At 42.0% G+C, this 27552-nt stretch overlaps 1 protein-coding gene across 2 annotated transcripts; it reads right to left on the bottom strand.

Annotated features, from left to right (window-relative positions):
• On the bottom strand, positions 1-26658 carry EOGT (EGF domain specific O-linked N-acetylglucosamine transferase). Of its 2 annotated transcripts, XM_054978780.1 has the most exons (18): positions 26533-26658; positions 25857-25993; positions 23118-23355; positions 21986-22086; positions 20006-20114; positions 19789-19883; positions 17145-17249; positions 15371-15477; positions 12434-12537; positions 9535-9627; positions 7301-7372; positions 7049-7135; positions 5632-5700; positions 5426-5487; positions 4798-4917; positions 3022-3124; positions 2486-2635; positions 1-1011 (listed from the first exon to the last, which is right to left on the bottom strand). In XM_054978780.1, the coding sequence occupies exons 3-17, from the start codon at positions 23325-23327 to the stop codon at positions 2486-2488; spliced, it is 1587 nt and encodes a 528-aa protein (XP_054834755.1). In that variant the 5' UTR covers positions 23328-23355; positions 25857-25993; positions 26533-26658; the 3' UTR covers positions 1-1011. The 2 variants fall into 2 exon arrangements, with proteins under 2 accessions (XP_054834755.1, XP_054834754.1); XM_054978779.1 differs by lacking the exon at positions 1-1011 and having other exon boundaries at positions 1906-2635; positions 23118-23342; positions 25857-25901.
• Positions 26659-27552: the final 894 nt, after the last annotated feature.

Below are 27552 nucleotides of genomic sequence, written 5' to 3'. Positions count from 1 at the left end.
CTCCTCCAGGGCTGATCAGACCCTAGACAAGAGTTGTGAGCCAGTGGGTTCAAATCCAGCAGTGAACAGACAGAGAGCCCCAGGCAAGGTTTTTTAAAATGAAAAAAAGCTTTATTGAAACTACTTACGCATCCCAGGCTACCCCCATTCACACACACACACTCAACCCAAAGTTCAGGTTGGCCACACCTGGTTGTTGTGCAAGTTGACTACTTGAGCTCTGATGAAGATGGAAAGTGCACAGGCTGCTTGAAGGGGAATGCTCCATGGATGATGGAAAGTAGGACTCTGCCTGGCCCATCTCTGGCCTCCTCCTTTGCATGGCTTTTATTGTCTCTGGCCCTTCTCTGCTCTTTCTTCACTTCTTTAGGCCTTCCCCCTTGGCCTCCCAAATGCTGGTGTACCCTGTTCTTGCTTGGAATGTTGATGTTTTGGTGCCCTTTTGCCAGGCTCATCAGCTCAGTTCACCTCTGCTTTTCATAGTCACGTCCTTTCTCGCAACACCAGGACGGCACTGAGATGTTTAAGCATGTACCATATGTATCAGGATGGCACAGAAGAGGGCTGGGGAGGGGGATTCTTGATCTTCATCCTAGAAGTTACTTCAGCTTTTTTGCACACACACTTCCCACATGCACTTTCTATTTTTAAGCACGGCTTAGGAAATTTTAGGCTAAAATTGCTGTATTCAGTGAAAGTTTTAAGAACGGCTGCAAATGCAAGTTCTTGATCCTGCAGACTTCGTAACAGACATATAAGCATTTCATAGCTCACAATCCATTACAACCAGTATTAGATATGGAATCTATATTCCATATCTGACAGTTCTACTCGAGATCCTTTCACTAGAGATGCAAGACATTGAATCTGAGACCATGTGCAAAGCATGTAAGGAGGACTCTCCATTGAGACTCACAGCCCCTCCCCAAGTGCCACCATTATTTAGGCCAGGGAAGCCCCTGAAGCGCCCAAGGATGCCATCCCCAGCACATTCTTTCGGAAACAGTTTCACTGAAAGAAATGGAACGTTATTTCAAATAAATGGGTTGGCCATGCATGGTCTGTTATATCTGGAGTGTTCAGGGCTTAATAAAGATTTAAATTTCATGTAAGGTTAATTATTTTTAAATCTTTCAGCCAAAGGTTGCTAGTATCCCATGGTCAGGTTCGACAAAATGTTTTTAAAAGCATTAAATGTACAAGTAATACACTTCCACAAAGCGCCGCATTAAACTTTTTCTCCACTTTAGTTTTTAAACCCAGGATAGGTCAAAATCCTAAAGGGCTATGGGAAAACTTTTATACAAGGTAAGATGTTCCAGTCATACAAAGCACAACAGATCATAAGTGTGGGATTCACTGAAGGAAAGAGAGCAATATGACATTTGCAACAGACCCTTCCCAATATGAAATGGATGGGCAATAAAAGAAAAAGGGAAGTAGTAATTTAAGGTTAAAACTGAAGGAATTACAGACGAAACACCCGAGATGAAATACCTAGATTCAACTCGTGTTCTCTTACCTAAAGGTTTGTCGGGAAGTGTAGCCATCCTTGCAGCTTAAAGTTTAGCATTTACAGAGCAGCAGAGAGGGATGTGCGGGGGTCCTTGCAGCTTAAAGTCTCCCGGTGCAGCCAGACGTCGCTCTGCAGGGCCAGGCCAGGTGAGGGGAAGGGAAAATGCCGTGATGCACCTTGAGAGTGGGAGGAAAGGCGCCCCACGCCTGCACTTCCCTCCTTGCTGCTCTGTAAATGCTAAACTTTAAGCTGCAAGGACGCCTGCACTGTAAGTGCTAAACTTTAAGCTGCAAGGACGCCTGCACTGTAAATGCTAAACTTTAAGCTGCAAGGATGCCTGCACTGTAAATGCTAAACTTTAAGCTGCAAGGACACCTACACTTCCCGGCAAACCTTTAGGTAAGAGAACACGAGTTGAATCTAGGTATTTTGTCTCGTGTGTTTTGAGCCTTAGATGTCAGATTCTCTTTCTTTCCTTTGCCTTCTGTTTTCTATTGAAAATTTCAGGAGTTTAACTGTTTATTCTTTCCATGCCCACCCTTGATTTAGTGCTAAGAATGTACTGCAGGAATGGGAGAGATAGAGGTGGCAGCCTGAAAAATTCCTGAAAGAAGTCAATAAGCAGGAGGACCCAGTGTGCTTATCACTAACCCCACACTTTTAAAGCAACAGTCACCCTTTCTAGCAATGGACATGACAACCCGAGGACAAAGCAGTGCAAACATTTTTCATATTAAATAAATAGATGTTCCATAATACAAACTCCTCAAGTAATATTAGGAAGGAAGAGGACATTGCAGAAATAAAAATACAGGAACAACATGGGTGGGGGAGAGGGGTTCCAACATGCAACTCCCATTCCTTTTCATTCAAGAAAAAAAACCTAGTAATTTAGGGCTATGTGTAAAAATAGGTGATACATTTAACACTTCAGCATTTAAAAATACTGCATAAACACTAAAGTACAACCTAGAATTCATCGTGTTGTTTTCTCCTAAATGGCCATTTGGAATGTTGTGACACACGATCAGCTGCCAAAAGTACCAAGCGGACAAATTCTTCCACATCAAACGAGTAATTTGTAAACTTCGGGTGTTTTCCAAGTGTTGGATGATGCCCCTGAAAAAAGAGAGTTAAAATAGTGTTAAGGAAGCAAACAAAGTCAGCCTTTCTGCTGGAAAACAAGCAGCAAATTGAGTAATTATTTTAATTCATAATTGCTGATTTATTGATCCCCCCTAAAGCAACAATGTCAGTAAGAAAACACCTAACAGCAACACTATTGACAGCCTGAACGAACGGCCAATTAATTTCATTTCTCTTCCTCCTCTAGCTATTAATATAAAATGACTCCTTAATCAGAGCAGAGAATTTAATTTGGGCTGAAGCAGCAGTATCATATTTCACGTACACAACGAAGAAGGGCAAAACAAATCTTTAAACAATTACATAAACAAAAACGTAGACACTTCCATCCTTTTGCCCCTGTCACCCATGCAATCTACCTGATCCTGGGGGAATACTTTATCCTTCCTTTGCCAGGTGATGTAATGGACACCTCTCAGTCGTGCCAGATCTAAATAGCAGCGGTCATCTTCACAGTTGTATCTAGAGAGATGCAAAAACAGGATAGGATGGGGACCCATTCAAAGAGGACAAAGCCCTATTCTAGCACTTGCTTTATGTTTTAGTGGGAAAGGGGATACAGGAGTTTGAAATTAATGAGATTTCATGGGAAACTCTATGGGAACCTGATATACTGGGGATTTCTTTTCCAGTAAGGGGAAGCTGGCTAGAGGGGTAGGTATGGGATGGAGCCTTTTACACTTCACTTTGCTTCAGAGTTTTTCCATATCTAGGATACAACGCTTTACATTAGAAATGCTATCAGAGACTTAAACTCTGATGTCTTATCATACAGTGGCTGTTTTCACATGCTCCTTGTGAGATCGTGCAAACTCACAGCATGAATCGTCTTCCTAGCACCATCTCCCGGCACGATCCCCTTTAACGGCCTGATGACCGTCAGAAAAACAGCCATTAAAGGGGATTGTGCCAGGAAATTGTGCTAGGAAGACACTTTTATGCCGTGAGTTTCGTGCAATCTTCCGGGTGCGTGGCCGTGTGAAAATGGCCCTAGAGAGAGATTAACTTGTGGCCTCTGAACTGTAGTTTGAATAAACTGATACATTGCTCTACATAAATCATATAAATACAACAGCCATGACCAGGCATACAGCACCCTGCCATCTTTACTGTTTTCCTTGGTAAGTCCAGCGCAGCATCCAAGACATTTCCATACTAGAGATGTTACATGTCTGGTAATTTTTATGCTGTGGGGAAGAGTCTTCATTGTTGGGTTTTTCCCCCATTTTGGGACAATGAAATATATTCAGTGGTAAAGCTAGTCTCCTGTGCAAGCATCGAGTCATTACTGACCCATGGGGGGGACGCTGCATCACGACATTTTCTTGGCAGACTTTTGTTATGGGGTGGTTTGCCATTGCCTTCCACAGCCTGTATGCTGCAGTGGCAGCTGCTGTCAAAGCAACTTTAAAAAAAATCTGCATAGCCAATCAGATCTCCAATGACCAATCACTGCTGGGCAAAAGTCCACCTGGCCCACTTTCTAAAAATACTTGCTGGGCACCAAGAAAGGTGTTAATTGGTGCCATCAGGCTCTTGGGCACCCCATTGGTAAATGATTGGCTGGCAAGCTGTATGCAATGACAGGTCTGCAGGGGAGGAGAGACAGTAGAACTCTCACTGGACTGTGTGACAATGCACACATATGAAACATTGCTGACTGTACTGTACTGTTTGTATCTGCAAAAGGTAATCCAACAATGAAGTTCAAGCTGTTTGTAAATAGCAGAACTGAGCAATAATGGCAAAAAACTCTGGCTCCCTGCTTGTGTCCAATAAACAGAATGTGAGCTGAACACACAGGTTTTAATGGCAAGTCTAGCCATATTCTTAGAGGAACATGCAAGGCAAATGAATATGGAAAAACCTAAAACTTTATTTGTGGTGCATCTTTTGCCAGGAGTTAAAATGATCTGATACAGTAAAGCTAACTAGGTGCTTGGGGCATGTTAAGTGCACACCAATCTCTGAATCAGGCCTGACTAGAGTCATCCAGAACACGTGGCAGGAGGAGAAGCCATATCTCCCTACAGCTGTTAAACAGACTGCAACCCTCTTTGTGGTATGAGATGGCACAGTACCATGATAGAAGTACATGATAAAGGCAGAGCATAATAAGAAAACAGGAGGCTTACAATTCAAAGATGACAGCCCAGTCTGGCAGAAAGAGAAGATGAGTCAGTCCTGCTCCATGCATTCCAATGAATATATCTGTATTGTGTGTAATTTTCAGCTGCTCTGTAAATTCAAGCTCCCTAGGAAAAACATAAGAATGGATATACAGGTGCTCCCCTCCCTTTTTTGGCCCCCTTTCATTGCCCCCACCTCGACGGACATGCACAGATAGCAAAGATCTTTTATACTACTGGAATGTTATAAAAAGCACATTACAATAAAATACGCTTGCACTTAAGTAAAAAAAAAAGTCTTAGAATAGTATATAACTCCACCAAAGAGCTTAAATGGGATGGCTTGCAAATGAATGCATTTAATTTGGCATAATTTTGGACTATCTTTCCACCTGAAGACTCTCAAAGCTTGTTCAGCAAGTATCTCAAGAGTCTGGTGGCCCATTTGCATTACTACAAAATTACCTAAATTCAAATATACAAATGCACTTCAACACTAGCTTCTGCATATTTTTCAAATTTGTATTTTAAGTGTCAATTGAGAGACCTTTAGAATCCCAGTGATGTCAAAAGGACTTTCCCCCCAAGTAATTACACTAAGGATCGAAGCCGCAACAAAACAAGGTATACTCACTTGTACTTGTAATTGACTATTTGGACCTCAAACAATGACAAGGTTTTCAAAGCACTGGCAAGCTAGGGAAGGAAAAATACCCAGCATTTTAGCACAGTATTAATTTTAATCTTCCTTAGCCTGTCCCCGCCGGATTCCTTGAGTCCACAAACATTCCCATATGCCTACTCTTCTACAGAAGCTGTGCCTTAAGAAAAGAGCCTAACCTCATTCTGGTTTAGTATCTTCCTGTATTCTGTACTTCGAGCAAGTATGGTAACTCTGATTTTTCCGTCCTGTTGGAAAAACACAAAAAAAGTCATAAAATAACTCTACTGGGAACAAGAAGGGGAGGAGAAACCAGCTGATTGGCAACAAAGAGATTAGTCGCCTTAATGAAGATAATTAGTACAGTGATTAAAATGTCTTTTTCTTTTAATCACCTCGTTTATACCACACACAGGAGAGCCACACGCTCCTTGCGAGGGCCCTTAAGATAGATGAAGAGAGCATGGGCTCTCTCTTCCCTCTCCCTTCATTCCCACAAAGCAGTATTTGCAATAAAATCACTAGTAAAACATTTAAGAGTCCCCTTATATTCCATGCCCAGTATCCCACCAACACTCAGAGAATTAAGAAGAAGAAAGGCTTTCAAACTATACAAACAGTCATTATCACCACATGCTATTGCAGAACCTAAAAGGGTGCAGTTGCAGACATGCAGACAGTGTGTTTCATACATAAATGAACGGGAGGAAGAAAAAAGCGCCTGCCCACCTGAAAAGGTTATTTGCCTTATAGATTCAAAATCTATTGAACCCTCTTGTAAAAACAGAATACAAAAGGTCTAGCTGCACAATACTTAATAATACCAGCAGGAAACGTGCAGGCAAATGGTTGCCCAGAGCTTGCAAACACAGTGCCTTGTAATCAACTTGTAGGCATATTTTCTAGGAAATATTTTTCAGAAGTTAAAAGCTTCTGGGTTGATATTTTGCCCTCCTCCACAGCATCTGCACTGTGAGAATTCTTTAATATAGTTTAATAACCCTGTTGATTGAGAGCCAGATCTTTTCCTGTAGATTAAGCTACTGGGCAGGAAGCAGTTCAAATGCTTGGCAGAGCTGGGATTAACAAATGGTTTTAGACAAGTTATCCTCTCCTCGGCATGTCACTGGCAGATCATTCACTAATGGCCTCCGACTATATCACTCTACAGTGTAGAAAGCTCTGCGATTCAGGGTAACTGTTTCCATCTTCATGACAAGTTAGCAGAAGAACCTACTACAATTAGACAGCATATTGAACATTTAACATTGTATATCTCCAAGGCATCCACAAAGAACAGAGAGGTGTCATGGACCATACCCAGAGAGGCACAGTAAATAATGCTGCAATTGAAAATTCCCTTCCCTTCATCATGGAGAGGAAGCCTGAGACAGCTGGCTTAACACATTTCACAACAATATATGTGCACTGGAACAAACCAATAGAAATAGGAATACTTGAACTACAATGGGTTGTGAACACTAGAAAAGGTACTTATTCAAATTACAAAGGGAATGGAGAAATAGAACATGCAAACTGAGTATCATTTTGGTAACAACTGCAACTGTTAGAAAGGACATACTGCAGCATTAATACCTTTGGTCCTTCTTGGGTGACATGTAATCTGTGTAAGACATGCTGGGAAAAGGCTCTAAATAATCCTGTACCGTGGCAGCCAGAGATCTGAAATCAGAGCAGTTGTACAGTCATACAATTTGCATGTGCAGTCAAGCTTTTCCTGTAACATCACAGCTCTTATGCATTAAACTTTTTACACCTTACATACCTAGTTATGAAGTTCACACAGACAGAATGCATAAAATCATTAAAAGAAAAAGATTTACTTACCAGTGGAGTGTTATAATATAGGCCGTACCTCATTCGAGGCAATAATGTAAAAACTGCTTCTTTGAAGCATACCTGGAAAGAAAAATCATTAACAAGTTACAGTGGAACTCATAATGCATAATTAAAAGGGATGAATATAAAGTAGGGCCTATTAATATTGCAACAGAAACCAGATCAGAACACCAATCTGAGCTGGCTCTGTGTTAAGCACTGCACAAATGACTGAAACACAGACAGTGCCTGACACTAACTATGCAGGAAGAGAATTCCAGATGGGAAGCTGAGTTAGTCAGTGGCAACAAAAGAAAACAGGAGAGCAGTGGCACCGTCAAGCCTAACAAAATTTACTCCAGCGTAAATTTTTGTGAGTCAGAGCTGACTTCATCAGATGCACTGGTGTGTATGTCACTTAGGTTGATACTTTTATATTCACAACAGAATATAACATTGTGACTATGAAAGCATCAACCTAATGGACATACACTCCAATGCCTCTGATGAAGGCTTTGAAGGTGCCACTGCTCTCCTGTTTTATTTTGTTGCTATAGATACAGCTTCCCATCAAGTGAACTCTGATTCATGAAAGTTTATGTTGAGATTATATATGTATATTTATTTAAGTGTGATGAGGAAGCTTTAAAAGTGTGTATATATACAGTCGGAGGAATTCAAGTGGAGCAAAGCATTATGCGATCCACAATAAAAAGAATTTAAAAAATAATGGCGACTCACCGTTCCTACAGTAGTTACAAGCTCTTGATCCTACACAACTGTTCTATTAAGAAGTTCAAAGCTAAAGAGAGATCATTCCAGCTTATAACTACCATTATGCAAGTGCTATACGCTTCTATGGCATTTTATGATGTGGTTTGTGAATATTTTCATGATGAATCGCTATACTTTAAAAAAAAAATAGTGCTACCAAAATAATTGTGCAGAAGCTTCTGGTAATCACTGTGAGTAGTCAATCTGCTACTTAGCCCAGTGAAAAACCCATAAATGTAAACCAAGGAGTGATGCAGAAGAGTGCAGAAGCAGACAGGGTGGCCAAAATGGCCCTGCTTCCTTCCCCACCACGGAGGGAGATACAGCATGGGTGAGTCGTCTACAGTGCCTGGTTTGGTTGTGACATTGCCACTGAATTGGCTGCTGTACCACAAGTGCTGAACTGTGGAAGGACTTGCCCAAGAGGCGGGCTCCCTCAACGCAGAGAGAGATTGTGCTAATTCAGGCTGGCCTCCTTGCTCCCTATTTCCAGCTGGCTGGGCCTGGCAGAGGGGCTCAGGAGAGTGCTCCCCCCCCCCAGGCAATCTTCCCACAGGGCTTTTCAAGTGGCCATAATGACCAATATGCCCCTGGAAGATGCAATTAGTGCCCCCACATCTGGTGTAAGAAATACCTTCAGTAGAGAACACACTTTGAACATTACTAGCACGCTCCGATGTTTTCCTCACACTTGCAGAAGCTGACAGTGCGAAGCAGGCAGTCTTACAGTGCAATCCTATGTAAAGTTACTCCAGTCTAGGCCCAATGATCTCAATAGGCTTAGAACGGACTAACTCTTCTTAAGATTGTGCTGTTAGTTATGGATTTAGTATGAATGCAATTGTCTACCTTTGACAGTCTTGCTGCAATGGCTGCATCGCATCAGGGCACAATAGCGGGCATATTGACCAGGGCACGTCAGACAACAATGGGCCCTCAGATACCAATAACAGTGGCATAGCCATGTTTGCTCTTTTTGCTTCAACAGACTAAGAACCATATGGCATCAGCACATTTATTTAGGCATACCGCACTGGCATTGTGGGCTCTTATATATTTGTTAATCTTTGTGATTCCATGGAGGATAATATCATAGAAATTTAGCACTACTTTAACTACAGTAGCCACTGCAGCTAGGGCAAGAACCAATGGTTCAAGTTGTAACAAAGGTTACCAATCTCCAGGTGAGGCCAGGAGATCCCAGACTACAGAGATCAGTCCCCCCTGGAGAAAATAGCCGCCTCAAATGGCGGACTCTATGACATTATAGTCCCTTGAGGTCTTGCCCATCCCCAAACCTTGTCCACTCCAGGCTTCACCTCCAAAGCTCCACAAATTTCCCAAGCCTGAGTTTGTAACTATGGTAAAGTATGCATTAAGCAGTATTAACTACAGTGCTTATTCCAACACATTTGTTTTTAGAATAGCCAAAAATGTCATGCACAAGAAGTTTTTTAAAAATTCCATACTCTTTTTGAATCATACGATTTCAAGTGTATTATTTCATAGTCTGTAAATGCCTTCCAAGTTTCACTGAACAAGTCTCCATATCCATAGGAACTCTGGGTAAAAAGAAAGAAACAAACAACTTAAGCACAAGTGAAGGATGAGTTAGGAAACAACTCAAATCAGTTCTGTTTTTGTTTAGCTTTTTCTATAGTTCTGCTGCCTTATGTCTCTGTACTCCTGAGTACTTGCTGGTTTTATTCCCCAAAATTAAAATACAAACCAGAAACATTATCAGTTAGAATTTAAATGGTTCCATTTAGAAGCAGTGGCAAATATCCAGATAAAAACCATGATTTACAGTGAATTCCTAAGCAAAGTCAATGGGCTTAGACTGGAGTAACTCTTTAGGATTTCACTGTCAGTCTAGCAGCTACAAGATGCAAACAATTTAAGCAAGGAACTTTTGTTAGAAGTTGGAGGGGGAGGCCACAGCTCAGCAGTCAGCATTCACTACCTAAAATAAAGGCTATTAGGCTAGATGAAAGCCCTGACTTGGATAGTCCAGGTGAGCCTGATCTCGTCAGATCTCAGAAGTTAAGCAGGGTTGGCCTTAGTTAGTAATTGGATGGGAGGCCTCCAACGAAGAACAGGGTTGCAGAGGCAGGCAATGGCTAACCATCTCTGTTAGTTCTTGCCATGAAAACCGTACCAGGGGTCATCATAAGTCAGCTATGACTTGAGGGCACCTTCCACCACCAGTCTAGATGAAAAGGTAGTTCAGCTCCATGTAAAGGTCTTGGCTTTTATGCCCTATCTATTGGCACTCCAGGGAAACTAGCTGGACACTGAAAAACAGGATGCTGGTCTAGATGGACCACCGATCTGATCTAGCAGGGCTCTTATGTTATATTAATCCTTTTTAATTAGTTGTGCTACCCATTTCAGAGGGATGGCCAACCACATGACACAAGATTCTATCCTTACATTCTTCATTAAACCAATTGCAATAATTCATGCAGATTCAAAACCATACAAGGAATTAAACCTGTGAGCTGTAATAAGCAACACAGCATACAGGGTTTTACTATATGGAAGCAGCAAACACGCTTGCTCAAGACTGGAACACCAGTTTTCCAGAGTTAACAGCACAGGAATGGAGAGAACTAATCCTAGGAGTGATATATGTAAGGATAAAGCTCAGCACCACATGTTGTGCCAAGGATTAGCTTCAGTAATGAATAAAAAGCTGATTCTCTGAGGTTCTCTACCAGATGTACCAATGGGTTCCCTAATGCAGCAGCAAGGAACTGAGGGGCAGGCAGGGAGGGAAGACACAATACGAAGGGGATAGTTATACAGAAACATGCAGAAAGCCTATGTGGCTACAGCAAAGCGAAAAACATATAAACTATCTGATGTGAAAATGCAGTGAGCATTGACATGGGAAGGGGAAGTTTTGAGCACTCTCAGACATCAAATTCACAGCAACCTTTTACAAAGAAATGTTGAGCAAATAATTCTGCCAAAGTTTCCTGAAGATGATTAGGAGGCTTAAAGTGAAATCCTAAGCAGAGTTACTCCAGTCTAAGTCCATTGATTTCAATGAGCTTATACTGAAGTAACTCTGCTTAGGATTTCACTGTTAGTAAAAGTACAAGGGGAATTATTTAAATTTTTCATACAAGGCAAGGGTAGATCTAAATAACTGAGTCAACAGTAGTTAAAAGTAGTGAAGGGACAGAAACTGGTATAGAAAAGGTGAAAGGAGATGCTGCTGGGCTGGGCTGAGACAACATGGAAGTCTCTTCAGGACTGGCCCAACACTGCGAGTTTTGTAGTTGTGTTACTGATTATTTGTTTTACTGTGGTTAGCAAGGCTTTTTAATTTTTTGCATTTTTGTGCTGAGGGGTTGAAGTTTGTGGGGGAGGTTTATTCTGGTTCTGTATTTAGGTTTTTGTTTTACTGATTAGCTTCTACGTTGGGAGGAATATCCTATTTTGTGCTATGCATTTACCTGCCCACCCTTTGTTTCTTGGTTATGTTTTATTTAGATTTTTTGCTGTCTACTTTGGGTTTTGGCTTGGATTTTTTTAAAGGTTTAATGCTTCAAACTTGGAGCTGGGGGCAGGGAGAAGGTAGACTTGGTCACATTGGCTCTAAAACACCTGCTCCAAACACCTGGAATTATCCCCTATTATACCCATTTTTTCATAATGCTGAAAGTTCCATAATTTCATTTTTCATTCTGTAAATTCACAAAACAACCTGAAAAGGCATTTTTCAGGTATATTTTCAGCTCAGGAATTTTGGTATGTGCATCCCTAACAGGTGCTACGTGCAGGCAGTGAATCCCCTCCCACTGAAACCAAGTCTCACCTTTTTGACTACAACTTTGTCAGGAAGATACATGTTGTAAACTACCTTGAGTCTTTGGAAAAAGACAAGATATAAATAACTTTAATAAATGTTTTAAAACATTTGTCTTAACCATTATCTCTGCTGACAGTGGCTGACATCAGACCATAATATGGTGTAATGGTTAATGGAGGATTAGGACTTGAGAGATCTAGGTACAAATGCAGATTCAGAAATGGAATTGACTAGGTGACCTTGTGCCAGTCACGCACACTCTCAGCCCAACTTACTTTGCTGGTATACTGGAAGGAGAAAATGGAAGAGGGCAGAAGCATATACGCAGCCCTGAGCTCTTTGGAGGAAAATCAGGATCAAAGATAGACAGCTGTACAAAGGCCAAACAACACCCATCTGCAGAAGTGACTATACTCTTTGCTTTTACTATCCATCGCTTTCATCAGGCTAAATGAGGTCACGTCAGTGAGCCTGGTATATATCATGAAAAAAATACAAAATACATAACTATGGATATCATCCTGCTGTAAACAGAAGCTTTTACTTACAGTATCCCACATGACAATGTTGACATCTGTGCTGAATGAGTTGATAACATGTTGAGTGATGTAAAGATTGACAAAGTCACAGAAATGGTGATACATATTAACACCTGAGAGAAAGAATAAAAATTAAGCTTGTTTTGTATACATTGTTTTGTATTCATTTGCAAACCTTTATCTCTGTTTTTTCCCCACAGGGTAACTATTGGAATAGATTTCATATTCTTGTCACCAGAAAGAAGCATCTCTAGTTTAGGGCAATTTCTTGCATTGCTCCAGCACACTTTTTATGAACAAAAGTTCATACAAAGTTCACATAAACCAATGCAAGGATTGCATTCGAATTTAAGACTCTTTTTGCAGTTCTACTGAAATACAGATGTATCAGACACTTATACAATATGTTCACACCAAATCTGACTCAGTGGGTTCAAATTTTGGATCAAAGCCCCGGGCTTTGCCACAGGGTCCACAAGCATTCTGTTTATAAATGTTATAGAAGAGTCAAGTTTCTGTGAATGAAACTTTTGGATTTAATGAAATACAGTTATGGGGCCGGCAAAGATGATTGGAGAATCATGGGACAATGGCAGAACAGCGAGTTTACCCATACACCCTTTCTTCATCAAAATTATGTGTCTTCCCCATGGTACGTGTATCCCTGTCCCACCTAAACAGGGCAAACAGCAGACTGTGGTGGGAAATTTTGATGAGGAAAATGATGCAAGGAAAAAGGGTTATATCCATTTCTCAAGCATCATGGCTGAGACTAAACTGGCAGTGCTCTCACTCTCCTCTGTGTATTTCATTTAAAAAATGAGAAAATGCCAGGAGATCCAATACCACACAGTATGAAGGTCAGCCTTAAAAATATGAGACTGGCAAGTGTCAATAGAGACTGAGAAAGAACAGGGCCCAGTAGACTCTGGAAGTGAGGGATCCAGATCCCACCAGCACCAGACTTTCTGCTGCCCTCTTGTCTAGAAGTGCACATATAAGCCTATTTAGAGCATTTTTGTTCAGGCTCCTAAGATCTCTCAGGTCCAGTTTTGGCCTGCCACCCAGTTAATTAGTTGCACCTGTGTGCCGTTGCTTAGACAAGGTGGCCTTGACAGAAAGGGAGTCTTGGTTCCTGCACATCCTCCTTCTCTGTCTCAGCTTAGCAATGCTGATAGTAAGTGACTTCTGATTGGCTGTCACTGCTAGAAAAGTTGGCTCCTCACTGCACTCTAAAATTGGCTTCACTTTCACCAAGACCTGGTTTGACCCTCTTGCCTCGACCCTCTTGTACCAGCATGTGAGAGACTTTGTGCCCTGTCAGGTCTGAAACGACCAGAACTGCCTGGCATGGGTTTTGGACAGTGTTGTGAGTATGAGCACGCAAGTTCACCAGAGAAGGCAAAATAGTTAGTCATGTGTCTAGTCAGTTTAGGCTTTAGTCAGAATAGAATAAAGTTGTTTGTTGTTTTATATACCTTTGCTTGTGCCTTTAGAGTGGTTACTGCAATCGTGCAAACACTCTAAGTCAATAAACATCTATTACAATTATGCCTGTGTCTTGAGTGCTTGTTCCACTGTGTCCAAGTTCCCCTGGGTAAAGAACCCAGAGTCTGGGAACTCTCTAACAAAAATAAGGATTTTTTTAATTCTCCAGGAAGGCTGCTAGGGGTCTGGATGGCTGTTAGCAGCACCTGGAATGGTGGCCAGAGGATTTTACCCACCTTAGACACCTCTATAAAAGAAAAATACTATGGATCCATTTCTTTACAGTTTTTAGCAAATTTAAGAGTGCTAAGATGATAAACAGCAGAGTTTTCAGTTAACAGTATGAGCTGAAAACTCTCTGGTCTGACTTGTGTTACTGATAAACTTAGCAGACCGTTCTAAGGAACAAGTACTCTCTCTTAGCTATCACCATCCCTCTCATGAGGAAAAAGGGCACAATAATAAAATCCTACCCAGTTCTTATAAGGATATAATGTATACAGAACTTCAAGCGCTTCAGAAAAGTGCTGCATAGACATTAATATTATGACTGTAATAAGTCTGTTTAAGGGCTTAGCTGTTCTGGAGCAAGAGCTCTTGAGTTTTAAGGACAACACTTTGTAAGACAGTTTTTGCAAAACTGTTTCGCATTTTAATGAGCTTGGACCTTCACTCCAGCCAGACAATGAAAACAAGCTTATATTTAACTGCATTGATTGGAATGTCAGTCTTGACTGAAGTCAGGCTTTGAATCCACCTCCAAAGCCTCAGGAAAAATAGTCTAGGAATCCTTTTTTGGCACCAAAAAGAAACAACACAAAAAGTCCACAGTATCTTGGATCCACTGGAGTTTTTCTATAGATTTCTGCCCAAGATACGTGACTTCCTTGTCTCCTATCCCTCATTGCTGCCCAAAATACACCCCAAAGCATTTCAAGGGCCTTTTGCACTGCAGCAAAAGGAGCAAGTTGAGAAAGACATGCTCCATGTGCATAAATCCTTCCATCCCCTGAAATATTCTGGTGGAACCAAGCCACCAAATGGCAGGGCTGGTTTTTAACATAGCCAGTGCCATGCCTGCCAGTTGTTTGCTCATGCTGACTTCAGACCTGTGCACAGATTGGGATCATGTGGAAACTGACAGCATACAATGAATTTAAACACTGACTTCAGCACATCCCGGAAGGACCCACTTGCAGGAGCATGTTAACAGGCCATGTGTGCAATCTGCCCACGACACCACCAAGGGGTTGAAAGTAACATGACCGAAAGCTGCTGTCTCACTGGTGGCATTTGTGATAATCAACACACCAGAAAACTGCACTCGTGTGCCAGCTGTTGTGCTGATTGACACAGAAGACCCTTTGAAATAACACACCTTGTAGCCTACAAAAATATAGCACCTCTTGCCTTGAAGTGGAATTTCACTATGCAGAGTGGGAACATAATATCTTATACCTGCATCAAACTTCATGAAATAAGTTGGCTTGTCAATAACAACATCACAACTACCATCTTCCAGAGGTCTGGTGTTCAGTTCTGTATACATCTGGAGCTCAGCAAACCTGAAATTACAGCCAGAGTCAACCAAGACGCTCTTGTTTTAAAGAAGCTGAAAAATGTTTCCCAGGTTTGGGCTTCTCTTAACAATATTAGCAAAGTTTGATCAAGTTTGACAATTAAAATTATTTTTAATTGTAACTGAAGCTTCTTCAGTAAGGCTTCAAAAGGTTAAACTCTGCCTTTGATCTAAGGAGCAAGCAACACCTTTGATCTATAAATCAAGGACTGGAGAAAGTTTCAAGAGAGAGCGACACAGTATGCCTTTCTGCCCTTGTTCTCAAGATCCAGCTAATGTAGATACATCTAGGCTCACGTCAATGTGTTTGACCATGATTTTAAAAGACATTTCAGCAAAGACATGTTATTAATGATTGCAGGTACAAGACTGATAAAATTTGAAACCAATTAGCAGGATCCATTTAACAATCTAGCAAGGTTCCAGTTCTACAGGGAGCCACTAAATCTCAAACACTTCAGAAGTACGACAAGAAGAGAGCATCAGGCCATATATTACCCTACAAAGCTGTTTTATATTATCTCAGTATTTTCTGTTCCAATTGGCAACAGCTCTGCAGAGCCCCAGGCAGGTCTTCCCCAGAACCTGCTCTCACCAGGGATTAAACCCTGGCCCCTTCTGCATGTAAACCATACTCTCTACCATTGCGCTGAGGCTTCTTCCCAACATGAGCTGGAAGTCGGATTGATGGTATTTCTCACAGTAGCAAGGATGTATTTAGAAATGTGCTGTCAAAGTACTTAAGGATCAGAAACTATTAAAAATGTCATTGTATTTTAATTTATGTGACTTAGACACAGATGTTTTAGCTCTGCGAGGTCTAAAACAAGTTTTGCAGCACTGAGGCTTCATTGCTAAATTAAATTGTTATAGAACAAGACTATAGGTGAACTAATAGTTTTACACAGGGCACATGACTAAAGTACTGAGTGGTAGCTGAATATCTACTTTAGTAGTGCCTGGTGGATTTTTAACCACCACTGCCCCCTGAAGGGCAGAGTCTGCTGTCATTTTACAGCTGCTTTTGAAACTTCCCTTAGTTGAGAGATTTTCTATCTTGAACTGGTGGTGACCGTTTCCTGAATAGCAGCCCTGTCTCAATGCACTCTTGGTTCCAAAGAATTAGGCATGCATTTCTTTAGATACAGGTCCAGAGGAGTTAGCCGTGTTAGTCTATAGCGGCAGAATAGTAAAGAGTCCAGTAGCACCTTTAAGACAAACCATCTTTATTGCAGCATGAGCTTTCGAGAGCCACAACTCTCTTAAGTCTCCGAAGAGAGCTGTGGCTCTCGAAAGCTTATGCTACAATAAAGTTGGTTAGTCTTAAAGGTGCTACTGGACTCTTTACTATTTTAGATACAGGCACACAGAACACATCATTAAAGTGGACTTCATATAATGTTCGTCATATCTGGGTTAGCATCTGCGTTAACCTTCAGCTTGGCCACTATCCTCCCCCTTTTTTCTTTCTCCATTTTAAAATTCTAATTGTGATCTTTTGGAGTCTGGCTGGGACCGAAGAAGAGTGCCCAACCTTACACAGTCCAGGTTCTATTTTTTTTCCTTTGGAAAAAAAAACCCAAGCTATCATGTAATCCCATAGCAACATTTTGTCAGAGTAATAAGAGACACCAGATACAGCTACATTCTTACCAAGACTGCAGAGGACTCTTCCGCTGACCTTCAGCAAGGAAAGCTTGAACGTCCATATTACAATGACCTCCAATTTGCCCCTTCTGGAAAAAGTCTTCATTAAATCTAAATTTTAAAAAATTATTAGTATATAATAATATAAAAAACTTCAGCCCAGAGTCAGAAAATTCCAATGAGTGACGCAGGTGAGCAATCTCTCCACTACCTAGGCAGTTCAGGATAAAAACAGTTGGCATCTGTTCAGTAACATGCTTCAGCATGCAGCTGAGAGCTAATGTGCAAGACTAATACACTGGAAAGAAACTGCATGGATCCATGTATTATTCAGCATGTGCTTAAATGGTGCTCCATTGCCTCAACATAAATCCAATCTGCAATTCCAATTGTCATGGATCATATCTGTTTTCCACTATTTACACTGTGCTCATGGTTTGCTAGACAGAACCCACAGTTCAGCAGCATGGGTTGAGTACAGTACATTCTGTTCTATCCCAGGATATACTTAATAGGTCCACTCCACCTATGTTCCCAACTTGGCCACCTGATCATAAGAAAAACCTATGTTGATTATATTTTTCTCCCCACATCTTACAATTACCTTTAACTTGAAAAGCTCATGTTTATTTATTTGTTTGTTTGCTTATTTATGTCATTTATAGTCCGCCTTTCTCACTGAGATTCAAGGCGTATTACAGTGTGAGATTAGTACAGTCACTATCAAGAACATTTCCATAAACAATGTCATAGGGTAAATAGATGCAAGTTCACAAAGACATAGCATTAGCAGGAATCCAATACAACATAGTGGTGAAGTCTATGGTTCCTAACTCATTATCTGATCATCTGAGATACCCTCCCTACAATACAGCCCTCCTATCTGAGTAAAAAGCCTTTTTTGAATAATTCGGTTTTGCATCATTTGCAGAAAGCCAGAAGAGTGGGGGCTCTCCTGACCTCCTCAGGCAGGCCATTCCATGGGGTAGGGGCCACCACAGAGAAAGCCCGTGTATGGGCTGATGTTGATTTCGCCAATGTGCAGGGTGGCACCTGCAGGAGACCCCATTTGGAAGAGCAAAGCTGCTGTGGTGGAGCATAGGGAGGGAGGTGGTCTTGTAGGTATGCTGGACCAAGGCTGTGAAGAGCTTTATAAATGATAAGCGATACCTTGAACTGAGCACGGTAACTAATGGGTAACCGATGGAGTGACTGCAAGATGGGAGTGATGTTCATGCTCCTGCTCACTCCTGATAACAGTCAAGCTGCAGCATTTTGCACCAATTGGAGTCTCCTAGTTAGATCTAGGTATGGGAGATCTATGTATATTGCATTACACCGTCCAGGGAGGATCGCCTGCCTGTGAGGAGACCTTGCTGAAGAGTCAGATAGATGCTTGCTTGTAAGGAGACCTTTCTGAGGGCTGGATGGATGCCTGCAGTACATCCCTTGGATCTGAAGCTTCTGGCCATTTGGATGCAGGCCTCACCTCCACCCCGCTTTCTCTTCACAGGTACTGCTTGCTAAGTGGGCTATTTTACTGGGGCACTGTGCAAGGAGGTTTGCTTGAAATATATGTTTTATCTTTCTGCTACCCATGAATCATGTGTTTTACCTGAGTTGTGAGTTGTGGCCCTCTGAATCACAACCATGTATTCAAATGAAATGCAGCACAGAATTCAAAGGACATAAATCTTCACCAAAAATGGTCAGTTCTACAATTAGGTTAAAGAAGGGGAGGCATAAGGGAGGAGAAATCCCATTTACCCTTTATGTCCCTACTTCCTTCCCTTGTATTCCGTTTCCTCCCTTTACCCACTTGCTTAGACATGTGAAGACTGGGAGGAAAAAAAGAACAGAAAATGCTGGGGGGGAAACACCTCATGTTTTTTTCATGTCTTTAAAATGTCCAGAATTTTTATATCTCTACACCTGCCCAACTGCCTGTTTTTCCCCCCTTGGGGATTTTTTGATTTGCATAAAGAGGCCACCCGTCACTTTTAGATATGTGGTTATTATAGATATAGGGTTTTTTGTTTGACAAAGATGAGCGTATGATGAAAGAAGCATCAGATACTTGACAACTATGGCTTAAATCCCAGCCACTGCTCCATTTGCATAAGAGCAGGACATTTTCCACAGTACTCCATGCTGTGGATCCTGCACCATATTCTGTGTATCCAAGTATCTCATAACCACTCAATGCAGCTTTGCAGGAATTGCAGGGAGCAGCAAAGCAGAGAATGAACAAAGATCACTTCCATGAACTTCGTTCCATTTGAAGTGGTCTGGATACAAGCCAATAAGTATATACTGTCAAGGAATCAGACATCATGGAAGAGCAGTGTAAAGTGAACCTGACCCTTAACCCCAAATAGCAAAGTGACTTTTAATCCCTAAGCCTCTGCAGCCACAAATATGCCTTATGAAAAGAGGCAGAGACTCTCATCATCTTTCGACTACCCAAAATTATGAAGATTTCTAGGTACAATACACATGTGTATTGATGAAAACAGCACAAGAAGGGAAGAATGACAGCTTATAGGTCCTGAGAGATATAAACAGCTACAAGAAAGAGGAAGCTGCTAAGCATAATATTTTGAGTTTAATGTCTCCTATGCATTTCATGCACCATAAGTAAGTCAGATACCTATCATGGTCTCTCTTTGGGTTTCTTAAATCAATGTACAAATTCCTTGCTCTGCAGTGTTGAAGATAACGAGAGCATTCAAGTGATGAATCTCCCTGCAAGAAAAAAAAGGGATAAAGAAATAAGAAACAACTGGGATTTTAAAGAACACCTTCAAAGAAAGGTGGACTGTTGATTAATAAAGTCATTTATCGTTAATATATACCAATATGCTTACCATAGTCTTAGGTCTGCAATGAGTCTTCACTTCATCCATTCTCTCTTTAACATAACCAAAATCAGCTTGCTTCCAGAACATATGCTGAGCCTCCTCAAGAGTACTAGCCCTGGCATGTAGAAACAGAACAGCAGCATTCATCTGAGACAATGCCAGCTTTAGCTATAGGATAACACACAGCATAAGAATAAAACGGCACTTTTACAAAACAGGCTGCCGTGAAACACTTTAAGTGAGGGAATGCCTTCTCCTGTTTCGCCTTGAGTGAACAGTTGCTAGCTTTGACCAAAAAAGGATGTTTCCGTACATCAGAAAATATGCCAATCTTGCCTCTCAGCAAAGCATGCCTAAAGGGAATTTAGAGACCCAAAACAGAATGACCTTGGAGAAGGGTAAGAAACAAAGACAATTAAGTATGAGCTTTTGTAGATTAGAAGCCATCCAACCCATATCAATAGATATTATGAGTTGAGGCCCAGGTGCAAAAGAGTTTAAGAATGAGAAAAATGTCAAAATTCACAGAAGTGAAGATACATTTCAAAGATGGGGTGTATTGGTGAGGGCCAATAGATATTCAGAAGTAGGAGAAACTTGTCTGTTTAAAAATAGCAATTACTTCAAGACAAGAAGTAGCAAGAATGAATTAACAGTTTTATATATTTTAAGAAGATATAGCTAACTGTGTATGATGTTTAAAGTTACATGGTTAGTTAGTCAAGAATGTGCACCTTTATGGTTAGATTATTTTAAAAACTCATAAAGATAGGAAGCTGAATTGATTGAGAGCTTCTTCTTAGAAAGGGTTCCTTGCTTGTGACCTGTTTATCTTTGAGTATGATACTTCTATGGACCCATGTTATTGCTCTCTTTTAATTATCTATGTAGCAGTAGATAATTAATGGATGGTATAATTTTCTGTTGAGTTAGTTAATGTTGAAGTTGCAAAACAGTTATGCTGTAATAAAAATAAAATAGAAACAAAGATTATCTAGTAATATAGCTTGTATACTGTACCCATCATCATCATCATCATCATCATCATCATCATCATCATCATCATCATCATCATCATCATCTTATTAGATTTTTAATTTGCTCTTCCCACAAGTGGGCTAAGAGCGGAGCACAGCATGATATATAAAAGATAATAACAATGGCAGCAATTACATTAAATTAAAACATCATAGTACAGCGCACATAATGCCTCCTCGCTCTTTATAAACAGCAGGGCCTGCGGGGCAGGCTGGCTATCTATCTGATGACAACTGGGAGGGCACATGTTCCCACCCACCCCAATTTGGCGGGGTGAACCACCCGCCTCAACCCCCATAAGCCTGACCAAACACCTCTGTCTCTGAAATGAGCCTGCTGCAGTACTGACACACAACCATTCAACGTGACATGCATCTTAAGACTCAAAGTGAAGCAAAGCAACAACACTGAATACGTTCTCAAATATTAGTATAATACATACAATTATTTTTATAAAAGGGGTAAAAGAAGAAAATGGGTTGAATCTAGCTGGCTTTTTTTCCTCGGTCTTGCCCAATCTCCCCTCCTTATTACAACTCCCATCCCACATAACTTTGTGCAGGCTAACATTCTCCCCGCTCCCTTCCTAGAGGCTGGCTAATTCTCCTGGGAACTATCTGCACAGGGGAGGACACAGGGTTCAGAATTATGTGGGCTCTATTCCCAGCAGCTAGGAGCAAGAAGAATTCACATCCTGGGAGAGTAAAGAAACACAGCTGCAACAGACAGTCGTAACATCGTAACCTCCAGACCCAACCCCCCCAGGTACGGGTATGGCAGGTGCAGCCAGCATCCTGACAACTTTTCAATCTGCAGGTTCCATGATCACCAGCATAGTCTTTTTGTTAGTCAAAGGGGACCTCACCTATCTTTTTCACCAGTCAAACAACTGGCTGGATCTTAGCAATGTATGCAATTGCATGCCATATTTTTTACATTCATACTTACCAGCCTGCCTCAGCATAATCACATACTGGATACCCAAATCTTTTTTCTGGTTTACAGGATTTCTCATACCCCCAACAGGATTTTAATTTCTTCAAGGATTTCTGGTGACACAAGAACTCAGTTTAAAAACAAATAGGTTGATAATACAGAAAGTTACAGTTGGCTCCCAAAGATCTGTGATCAACTTTGCAATCCTCCATTTTGTTAAAACAATTGTCCGGAGGCTGTAAAAATGCACAGAAGATCTGCAGAAACTTGTATAATATAACAAAGATTACAAAGAGTTGTACATGTGGCCAATTTGGCATATGGATATTTTTACTCTCTACAGAGGAAGTATAGAGCTGCACAAAATTAAAGATGTATACAGGTGTCTGTCAGATTAAGGGCTACAGAGGAAGCCACTATGATGTTTGGATAGGGTATTCCCAACTAGTCAGTGCTGCAAACCATGACATCATATCAGCAGCTACTGTGCTCTTGCAAATATTTAACCTTTTGCTTATATACCACTCTTCTGGTCAGATTAGTGCCAAATTCAGAGCAGTTTACAAAGTCAGAGTCATTATTATCCCCACAAATAGATACCCTGTGAGGTAGGTGGGGCTGAGAGAGCTCTGAGAGAGCTGTGACTGACCCGAGGTCACAAACTGGCTTCAAGTGGAGGAGTGGGGAATCAAACCTAATTCTCCAGATTAGAGTCCTGCCACTCTTAGCCACTATACCAAACTGGCTCTCATTTAGGATATGCACTTCTTTGCAGTCCCTAAACTGTTTTAGTCTTGGGTCAACTTCAATATTGAAATGCTAGAGTCCAAAGTATGCAAACATTACTCCTTATATTTTGGTATGGCATTTGAAATAACTGTAACAGTTTGGTAAAGACAAGAATGATATGGTTTTAGAGCAGTAAGCTCTCCTGACCTACTTATCATATCCAATTCTGATAGAGTCACTGTTCTCACATAACCAGCTGGTGGGAAATGCACTCCCTCCACCCATATCCCCTAGTAGTCTAAACAGCAACAGTTCAAACCCTGAAATTACAAAGTGCCTGGAAAGAGAAGTTGCACCTCTGTGATTCTAAGAATAAAACAGGTCATCTTATTTCAGTGAGTAAAGGAGTTCTTACTTTATATGGGCAATGAGGATCCTTCTTACAGACTGTGGCAATGTGCTGGTTATTATGTAAAAAGTATGGGATGTGCTCTTCTGGAAAGTTGATGTTTTCATAGCGATACAATGGCACTTCCGGAATATTGCTGCCATCAGCAAGATTTTCATCTTGAATGCTGGCCAAGATTTCCCGAAGTAGCACTCCAAATGCAAGCAGCACTAACATGGCAGTCAAGCAATCCTAGAAAGAAACACTAACAAGATTTAAGCATGACATAACTTCAACCAACTAGACTCTATTCAGTACATAATTCTAGCATGCAGCTCTTGGTCAGAAAGGCTCTCTTCTATGCACCAGCTCATGTCCATGTCCAACTCATTAGTCATTTACAGTTATTACCATTACAGATGCTAAACCAATAAACAAATGATTTGCTGTTCCCAAGGGATGCCTGGGAACGCCAAGTTAGGAAAATATGTAAGATTCCCTTGGGCTTCATTTCCTTGGCACTGAAATAAGAAAAGGAGCCAAAACAAATACAGGAAAGAAACATCTGATCAAATTGCCATTGGATATGCTTATTTTGTGCATGAATTCTATGAGATTTTGCATCTAGAACCAAAGCCTGAGGGAGAAGTTCAAACTCAGCCCTAAGAAGTCTGTGAATTAAAGGGGCAAGGAAGAACCAGTTTGGACGCAACTCTTGCATCACAGGGAGGATTTTGGAATGATTCTCATGGATGCGTTTTTTAAAAAGTAGTCAAATGCCACCCCAAATGATGGGAATTATATGGAAACGTGGCCATAGAGATATCCTGAAGCTAAGGGAGTGGGTAACTGGTGGTTGCTCGCTGCTCTGTGCCCACATTCTAGAATAGTTAACCTTTGCCATTTTTGCCCTTGAGTTGCTAGGCGCACAACTAGATCCCAGGTGGTTGTGGAGACTGATGAATTAATGGCTGATGTCAAAAAGGCACTGGGGAGGGCAGACAGGTCTGTGAGAGAGCACATTTCGTGTGCCGAAGCTCACATATAAAGCTCTAGCATATCAATTTCAATGGTTTCAGGTAGCACATACTAGGAAAGTCTACTCTCTGCCCAAAACCTGGAGAACCACCACTAGTCAGACAATAATGAACTAGGTCAGGGCCTGCACCAGCATATGACGAGGGGGGGTAGCTACCAATGCCTGTGACTTCTGGTGACCATGGCAGTGGCACTCCATCCTAGTTGCACCTACAACCCAGCGGCATTGGGAAATGGGTGTGCAGGCAGTGTGTGCAGCTGTGATGGCAGGTGATGGGAAAGCTTGTGAGTGAGCAAAAGAAGGATGGACAGGAAACTAGGGGCATGTGGGAGTCTAGTCGTAGGCACAGGGCCTGCACTCTCTGCCTGCCCCCCCCCCAACTTGGAACCATCCCTGAACTAGATGGCAAAATAGTCTGACTCAATATAAGGTAGCTTCAAATATGTTCATATATGCATGTGTGCACGCACAAGCACCTTTATAAAATACAATGGTATTCTCTTATTCAGAAGGGACATTTTTGTGACTCTTTCTGAAATACTGTCCATTTACTTCCCTGTTGTTTTCCATTGCTACCTCTGCCAGTCACATTGGCAAAGAAGTTCAGGAGTCATTGATGGACAGTTAGAATGTTTGTGTGATATTATTATGTAAGATTATCATATTCAAGGACAGTCTTCAGAACGGGATCCTGGACTTCCTAAATTCAGTTCATAGAACAAGTTTTGGAATACTGTGCAGGGCACATACTTCAGAAAGACGGGTGCAACGTTTTATTTAAGAACTCTCCCAAAAATAAACCAATCAGTTAAAAGGCATAAGAGCTCTAGTGAATCAGACTAATAATAACAGCTGTCCAGCATCTTTCCCCTCCAACAATGGCCAACCAAATGCCCCAGCAGCCCAACACGTTGGAGGACAGAGGTCAAACCCTCCCTTGTTGCAGTCTTCCAGCAACTGACATTCAGAGGAATACTGCCTTTGAGCACAGAGATTCCATTGAAACATCATGGCTAGCAGTCATCAAAGAAGCTACCCTCCATGAGCTGGTCTGTTTTCCTCTTAAAGCCACCCATGACAGAGGCCATTACTACATCCTGTGACAGGAAGCCTCCTCACAAATTCATAACATATTATCTGAAGAAATTCTTTGTCCTGATATATAGTTCATCAACTTTATTTTGTGTCCTAGTATTTCAGAAGAAAAAAATAAAATTCTCTAACACCTCCTTCCCACCTTTAGTCATCTTAGCATAAGTCATTCTTAACTTAGCAGAGTTTGATAAGATCCTTTTTAACTGAAGGTACAGGGATTGAACTTGGGACCTTGTGCATGTAAAGTTGATGCTCTACAACTGAGCCACAGCAGCATCCTCCAGCCACAATTCTGAAACCTTATATGAAGTCCAACAGCACCTTAAAGACCAGCTATTGCTATTGGGCCTGGATCTTACTCTTTGACTGCAGACCAACATGGCTACCCAACCAGAAACTATCATATATGAATAATTTGACTTCCCACAGTTTGAATAACAACAAATTTGACTAGCCAAGAATTAGAATTCCTCCCATTAAAGTGGGTTTCCAGCATGAAAGTCTCAGATTTAAAAGTTGTCCCGTTCTAAAGAGCATCACAAATCAGAGAGAATGAATGAACATTAGTTTCATTTTCACATCAATCACAACTCTTCAGTTTCTTTGATTTTAAGAATTGTATTGAGACTTACTTGACAAGTTAATGGGTCAACCCCTTTGCTAATGAGTCCAGTATCCTGGGGATAAGGAAAGATACCCAGGTGTCAATTCCTGTAACAGTGTTTTCAAGCAAGGAATAGTGTGTTCCATGCCTAGCTCACCCCAGGTCCTTTTTTTCAGTTCCAGGGTGAGTGGTACATGCAAAATAATAAGAAAAGTGATTCTGAGTACACGCAGAACGTCTGCCACTATTATACAATCGCAGTTTAATGCAAATCTGGAATTCGGGAAAAGGCTAACAAATAAAGAGGATGTACTTTCCCTTTGCCATAATATCTTAACTGGAGCTCAACTCAACGTGAATTACTTCCAAGTCAACGAGCATTTCTTGGGCTACTGGAGTATCAAATGCACAGTTTAGTGGGATTTACTCCCAGGCGACTGTGCCAAAAGGGACTCCTCTCTCTTTCTAGGCTAAGCGGTCTGTACCAAACTGCAGTTCCTGACCCACACCACCAAGGATGGACAGAGGAGTCAGTCCAGAGGCTGCCCCTACGCTGAACTGCCCGAGCAGCAAACCATGCGCGGCGAAAGAGAGCCCCCCGTTCCCGCCGCAGCCAGAGGAAACGGCCAGGAGGTGCCCCTTCTCCCCTATGACTTGCTACGAGTCAGGCTCGCATGAGAAGCCAGACACACGCGTCTTTGTACCTCAAGGAGACGCCGATGCCAGCCGTGCCGAGGGGCGCTGGGTCTCGGGGCCGCGCGCGCGCGCGCGCACCTTCTCCCGCCTGGCAGCGATGCCAGGGCGGCTGCTCCCGCCGAGCTTCGCCTTAACCGGCGCTGAGGGGGGAAAGAAAAGCGGCGACAGCGAGCAGGAGGCGGAGCCTGAAGACGCTGGCTCGACCCTCCGGAAACCAAGCGGCTCGCTGTGAAGCTGCTCGGGGCGCGCCCTTGCTGGGTGGTGTTATGCAGGGAGCGGGGGGGGGGGGGGGGAGTTGTGCCGGGAACTGGCCGCGCGAAGCCCTCGCGGGGTGGGGGGTGGGGCCCTCTCGCCTTAGCAACGGCACCTGACGGACCTAGCGGTGCTGCTACGGAGGAAAGGGCTCCGCGCCCCCGCTCTGGGGATGCTCGCCAAAGGCGCGCGCAAGCCGCCTCCTTCGCCTAGGCCAGAAATAGGTTGGCATGAGAGCAGGCGGGAACCCGCTTTCCTTAGCCCCTGTTGCTCCTTGTCCCACCTGGAGCTTCTTAGCAAACGGTTACGCCGCCTCTAGGATGGGCTTTTCTAGATGCTGGGAAAGAAAATGGATGGATCGATGCAGGGGTAGAACGACGCTCCAAAATGCTGTATAATTCCAGCGAGGAAGCCCCGATACTCTGTTGCTTGCAGCCTCGGTGAACGGGAGTCCGGTGGCTCCTTAAGCAGCAGTTTGGGAGTGAAAAATTTTCTCGCTTTGCACTTTTTGTGGAAGAATGACTCGAGAAGCGGCCCTGCTTGTTTTCCTTTGACCCCAACGTATGGATGCTCTTTACCCCTTCCATTTTTCATTATATATAAAAAGCACCTGGGGCTGGAAACCATCTCAGAAAAACCTGATTTTGCAAGTTTGTCATAGTTGTGCTTACCAAATACACAGCCTGCCTTCATAAATGTTCCTTAAAGGAACTGTTAAAATCCAATCAATTATGCACGTAGTAAAAAGAGTATCAAATCAGTACATCTTTCTTCAC

This window comes from Eublepharis macularius, chromosome 4 (genome assembly GCF_028583425.1).
Source record: "Eublepharis macularius isolate TG4126 chromosome 4, MPM_Emac_v1.0, whole genome shotgun sequence".
NCBI classification, from domain to species: Eukaryota; Metazoa; Chordata; class Lepidosauria; order Squamata; family Eublepharidae; genus Eublepharis; species Eublepharis macularius.
Note: the sequence above shows the minus strand (reverse complement) of the source record. Positions and strands in the feature narration are given on the sequence as shown.